The sequence below is a fragment of the Pundamilia nyererei genome, unplaced genomic scaffold (assembly GCF_000239375.1).
Source record: "Pundamilia nyererei isolate P.nyererei 1_Seehausen unplaced genomic scaffold, PunNye1.0 scaffold00638, whole genome shotgun sequence".
Taxonomy (NCBI): domain Eukaryota; kingdom Metazoa; phylum Chordata; class Actinopteri; order Cichliformes; family Cichlidae; genus Pundamilia; species Pundamilia nyererei.
Genome location: NW_005188039.1, coordinates 75,837 through 82,254, shown reverse-complemented (window position 1 = coordinate 82,254; position 6,418 = coordinate 75,837). Strand labels below are relative to the sequence as shown.

Here is a 6,418-nt window from a genome sequence, read left to right as displayed (position 1 = left end):
AAAACCTGTTTTACCCTGTGAATAAAAGTATGTTTTTGTCAATGTACCATGGTAATAACAGAATCGAAATGCAATATTGTGTCAGGACATTTCACTATTTATGCACAATAAACAAAGGAGCAATTTCTGTTCAGTGCCAGACTTGCTTGTAACCTATATCACCAGTTATGTTATGAAAAATGACGTATTAACTACTACAAAACACTGACCTTTGTGGGAATGCTTGGAGCAGACTAACATGTGAGCTGGAGTGTTCTGGGACGTTATATTTGGTCTTTGAATGGCTGCAATCCAGGCCATCCGTCGCCTGTTTGTTACTTCGGAAAGATAGCTCGAACAATTTTTCTTCAACGACGTAATCCGATAACAACCAATCTCTTTACCCGTCGGCTTCCCGTGGCTGTCATGCGACCGGCTATTGCAGTTAATAATACAACAGCTTCTTGCCATTTTTTGTGTTTCTTTTTATCGCTGTGTGACTGATTTCAATTGAAAGCCTGCGTGCGCTAGTACCTCTTGCCACGAGTTCCCAGAATCCTTTGCGGTTTTACCCCTGAATGACATCACATTTTCAATCTCTATAGCTGTGGGGTGTGGTCGGGAAAGCCAACGCGTCTTAAATAAATCTCCACATCCCTGCACTTATAGAATATGTAGAGAATCTCTCACCTAGAGAACCACAGTTACAATGTAATCATACGTTACTAGGTGTTTTTATTGTAAATGCTTGCAAATGCTGTGTGACCGTACACATTAAACACTGTGGCACCTAAAGTCCGACATCATCAGACAACGTGCACAAAAAAATGTCTGCTTCTAAAACATTTATTTGCATTTCTTGTTCAAATCTTTAGTACAGTCCGTCCTCTGACAGGAATGCATGAGAAAAAACATGATTGGCTCAAAAACAGTCACATGAACATCATCACTGTCTCTGATGAACGCTCAAAAGTCCCCATCATGGCCCCACCCCTTCATGACCATTCAGGTGGGCTCCTGAACTGTGGACAAGCCCTTCAGAGACAAGTGTAAAAACATGGTATTAAAAAGGCAACAACATGAACAACCCAACACCACCCCTCCCTTAACCCACCTGAAAGGCCACGGCCCTGGAGTGACATCATCATGCCATCATTCAGAAAATATTTAACAGATGTGGTCCAGAAGCGACAAAAACATCACCAGCAGTCAAAATCACTGAAACCAGGTAATCAGAGGAGGGGAGCTATTATTTCCTGTCACCTGATTGGATGAGAGATGTGTGGCTGAGTGCTTTTACAGTGTCGCTGAGGAGCTGCTGCCCCTAATGGTGAACAGAAATATACACAGGTATCTGCAGTATATACAAACAGATCCTCAGAAGGAGACACGTCTCTGATCACCGGCCGTCAGATCAATAAAAACATTCACAGTTTTACTCTGGAGGTTGACTTCACGTTCCACATTTCACATTCTGATTACTTCCTGTTTACAACCCGATTAGTTCCTATTTACATGACTGTACTCTGGAAACAAGCTCACATGTCTGAGGCTCAGACATGTCATCTTTGATTTTAATCTGAAACCACCATGTTTTTGGATTCAAATTCACACTTCCCGTGTTTCACATTAAAAGCTTCATGCCATTGCTTCCTTAAAGCTTTTATTCTGAAAAATGTGTTTAACCCTTTCTAAAAAAAAAAAAAATCCACCAATAATCATTTACATTGTTTAAAAGACAAAAACAGGATTATTTTGGGGGTCTAAATACATTTTGGAAAAAAAAAAAATCAGGAAAGTTTTAAGACTTTCAGATTCTCCCCAGCCCCACAACACTTCCTGTTCTTGAAACACAGGTGTGTGTGTGTGTTCGGAAAACGCTCCCCCTCCCTTCGCTTCTTCTAATGTGACCTTCCAGATGTTTAACTGTGACCTTGAGGTCTTCTTATTGCTGAGATCGCGTGATCTGTAGGTTTCAGACATTTGTACTTCTTGTGGGGATTCTTATTATTATTGATTAGAATTAATAACTATTATTAGAACTCAGAGTTTGTTCACATTCAAAGCAGCTGAACCCACTGTGAGTAGCTCCTGTGAATCATGGATGTTCAGATTATTTATCACTAACCACTGCAAGGCTGAAGAAAACCAAAATCAGACTCTCAGGCAGCCTTTTGAACTGTCCCATTTCTCTGGTTTCTGACTGTGTGAAGAGTGGAGGTTTATTCTTTAGTAAATCAGAGACAATGACATCCTCTGGAAGTTTCTATCGTATTAGCCGTCCCATTAACATGCTGAACTATAACCCTAAACTGAACTGAAGCATCATAAAACCCAACAGAATCTCTTCGTTTGCAAAGCCATCCTCACTCGGAGCACAAGTGTGCCTGGTCCCCACAAAGACGCACAAACAGTCTACGATGGCGGGGTCAGAGGGGGCAGCCCCTCGTCGCTGGGCGTAGCCGTATCATCACTGGGCTCCAGACTGTCCTTCAGGCTCACCGTGCTGTCTGAGGGAGGCGGGGTTGACTCAGAATTGGGTGGTGTTAGCTCTGATGAGGGTGGAACTAATTGTGTAGGGGGCGGGGTTTCAGGGGAGGGTTCCTGAGTCCCATTGGCTGTCGGAGGAGGGTTGGGTTCCTGCGAGTGGGTGGTTCCAGTGGGAGGGGGTGGTGCGAATACAGGCTCAACTCGGCGGGGGGTAGAGTTAGAGATGATGCTGTCATTGAGGGACAGCGAAGACTTCTCAACCAAACGCCACTGCATTATGCTGGTGTCCTTCCCGCCCGTCGAGATGAGGTAACTGTCGTCATACAGGAAGGCCACGTTGGTCACATGACTACTGTGGGCGCTGTACTTATGGCTGGGGGCCTGCAGACAAAAACTTTATTAACAGAGCTGATGACACTGACATTTAGAATAGTCACACCCAAACCCTTTTACCTCTAATCAACACTCAGCAATTGATAAGGAACAGCTGGGTGGCTGTAGCTCAGGTCCAGCCACCCGGTGGAGCAGGTCAGCTGCTGATCGGAAGGTTAGTTGTTCGATCCCTGCCTTCCCCAGTCTGCATGGGCAAGATACTAACCCCAAGTAGCTCTCTGATGCATCCATCAGAATATGTGTGTGAATGTAGTTAGAAAGCAGTCAGTGTAGAGCAAGTGCTTGTGAGAATGTGTGTGAATGTGGCTTTGAGTACTCCGGGAGAGTAGAAAAGCTATATAGCTATACAAGAATCAGTCCATTTACCATACCCCAATTATCTAATATCCAATGTGTACGAGGGTTCACGTGTGCACTGCAGACCTGCTTTTGGTTTACCTGCTGATTGACCAATCAGCAGGACACTTCTGGAGCGCCAGCTAGTTGAGGTGTTTGTGTCTGACTGGAAGCAGATGTCAGAACAAACAAGAGGACACACTGAACAGATTAAACCTCTCGGCTGGCTTGGGAACAACTCTGTGTCCCACCAGAACAGTTAGAGGAGGAGAAGACAGGGAGGTCCTGGGATCTCTGATCAGATGGCTGCTCTCAACTCAGATCTCAGTCTTTGAAACCATCCATCCATCTTCTTCCGCTTATCCGAGGGCCGGGTCACAGGGCAGCAGCCTAAGCAGAGAAGCCCAGGAGACATCCTTGTCAGATGCCCGAACCAACTCAACTGGCTCCTTTTGATGTGGAGGAGCAGTAGCTCTACTCTGAGCCCCTCCCGAATTGCTTAACTCCTCACTCAAAGGGCGAGGCCAGCCACCGTTGGGAGGAAGCTCATTTCCAACAACTGTATCCACGATCTTGTTCTTTCAGTCACTACTCAGATCTCGTGACCATAGGTGAGGGTAGGGACATAGATCAGTAAATTGAGAGCTTAGTGTTTATACTCAGCTCTCTCTTCACCAAGACGGACTGCAGCCACTGCACCAATTCGTCTGTCGATCTCCCGCTCCCTTCACTCGTCACTCGTGAACAAGACCTCGAGATACTCAAACTCCTCCACTCCGGGGCAGTAACTCATCCCTGACCTGGAGTGGGCACTCCACCCTTTTCTGGCTGAGAACCATGGCCTCAGATTTGGAGGTGCCGATACTCATTCACACCGCTTCACACTCGGCTGTGAACCGTTCCAAGGCAAGCTGGAGGCCATCACCTGTTGAAGCCAACAGAACCACATCATCCGCGAAAAGCAGAGATGAGGTTTTGAGGCCACCCAAGTGAAAGCCTTCCGCCATTTGGCTACGCCTAGAAATTCTGTCCATAAAAATTATGACCAGAATCGGTGACAAACGGCAGCTCTGGCGGAGCCCATCACCCAGCAGGATTGACTCCAACTTATTGCTGCCTATGTGTACCAAGCTCCTGCAACCGTTGTATAAGGATTGAATGGCCTGTAGCAATGGGCCAGACACCCCATACTCCAGAAGTACTTCCCACAGGGCACTCCGAGGGACACGGTCGAATGCCTTCTCCAAGTCCACAAAACACATGTAGACTGGTTGGGGAAACGCCAATGCACCCTCGAGTATCCTTGAGAGGATAAAGAGCTGGTCCAGTGTTCTGCGACCAGGACCGAGGAAAACCGCATTGTTCCTCCTGTATTTGAGGTTCGACTAACGGACGGACTTGCCTTTCCAGCACCCTGGCATAGACTTTCCCAGGGAGGCTGAGGAGTTTGATCCTCCTCTAGTTGGAACACACCCTCCGGTCCGCATTTATAAAGTAAGCCTTTGAAAACATTTCAGTTTGACGATTAGCATTTTCAAATATGTGTTTTTATGTGTGTCACCTTGAAGGTGGAGCATGGGTAGGCGAACAGGTGAACTTTACAGAAGTCGTCAGCCAGAGCGATCACCTTCCTATTGTGGGACCTGATCAGAGCATTGATGTCGGTGCCGTCTGAACCCTCTGGCCAAACACCTGAGATAGGCAGACAGAATTTCAGAATTAAGAAAGTTGTCCTGATTCAGGGAAGTATAAACATCTTCAGAATAAACACCCTAACACACACACACACACACAAATACACACACTCTCCCATTGTACTGACCAAACACATGATATCCCAGGACACAGGTGTAAGTCGCCCAGTCGATGTCTTTACACTCTGAACGATTTCTGATATATTTACAAGCGTTTGGAACGTCCCCTGAAAACAGACATCTGTCACTGTACATCAACAAAATACTGCAGTATTACAGTACTCTGTGATAACAGTACACAGTACTGTAGTGCCAGAGCCTATGATGAGAAGGTACTCACAGTAGAGGATCTCGTAGTCTCCAGAGTTGGACATGATGAAGTTGTTGTCAGGTGACCAGTCCAGGTGGGTGATGTAGCTCGAATGTCCCTGTTGAAACATTTAGTTAACTCATGAACACACCTGAGCACCACCACAAGTGTTTCCAAGTTTAACCCACAGAGGAGCTACATTCAATCTTGTAAAGTGAAATTTGTAGTTAAGGAGAGCAAACACAAGGGCCACTCTTGCTTGTATTGTTGTTGCTCCATGAGCCGCAAAGGAGAGCAAAGTTATGACACACAAAGAGTTAAAGTGAAACATAGTGTTAAAAACAATGAAAAGTTTCACTGTTGTCTGTGCTTGTCATGCTACATTTTATTATCTTTGAAGTGTTTTTACTGCAGTTCTCCCGTTCAGTCGGTCTCTGCTCTTTTCCGGCCCACTTGCAACCAATCAACATTAGGCAGTCGCTTACGTCATCCGCTTTGTCGAACGAACGGTTAGGATCTTGGAGGACTCCTCTCCTCCTCTCTGTCCAACCGAGTGGGACATGGATGGACACGTTTGTGGGACCATAAATCCCGCTTCAGAGACCTCTCCTCTCAGGTTCGCCTCTTATCACGGTAACTTGCACATGTGAAATTACCATCTACCATTAAAGTTACGTTTGGAGGTGAGGTGAGGCTTTCAAACCTAAGAAATCTGAACCAACTGCCAAGCACATAGTACCATTAGGGTTGGGCGATTGGACTAACATATCGGCTATCGACGATATGCTGAGCCCATCGACGTTATTACATGGGCGATTTACAGTGTTGGGAGTACCGGAATACATGTACCGGCATTATGCATTTAAAATACAAAATAGGAGTAACTGTATCCCGTTACAGTTACTGTTTAAAAAGGTGGTATTCAGAATACAGTTACTTTGCAGAAATAAATGGATTACACAGCGGTCTTTTCCTGTTTCATATGTTAGGCTATGGTCTTTCTATTGGTAATTCCACACCGGTGGAAACCCAAACAAAACACACATTAAGAGGCTGTAATGTCTGTGTCTCAATCTTGCGGCCCATGGTGGCGCTGTCACTTGGTGTTCGCTCGCTCTGCGGTAGAGTATCACTTCCTGTTCCTGCTCAAACACAGTGGTGTTTCTGAGTAGCTTATTTGCTTAGCAATTTAATTAACAACTTTTAAATACATTCT

The 6,418-nt window shown here is 45.5% G+C and overlaps 1 protein-coding gene across 2 annotated transcripts in view; it reads right to left on the bottom strand.

Annotated features, from left to right (window-relative positions):
* Positions 1-1,677: 1,677 nt before the first annotated feature.
* The window catches only part of eml4 (EMAP like 4), a 37,141-nt gene continuing 32,400 nt past the window's right edge, over positions 1,678-6,418 (bottom strand). For both annotated transcript variants that reach the window (XM_005754753.2, XM_005754754.2), the window contains 4 exons: positions 5,233-5,320; positions 5,021-5,119; positions 4,760-4,890; positions 1,678-2,850 (listed from right to left, as the gene is read on the bottom strand). In XM_005754753.2, the coding sequence (XP_005754810.1) occupies positions 2,395-2,850; positions 4,760-4,890; positions 5,021-5,119; positions 5,233-5,320 (774 nt within the window). In that variant the 3' untranslated portion in view covers positions 1,678-2,394. The remainder of the gene's footprint in view (positions 2,851-4,759; positions 4,891-5,020; positions 5,120-5,232; positions 5,321-6,418) is intronic.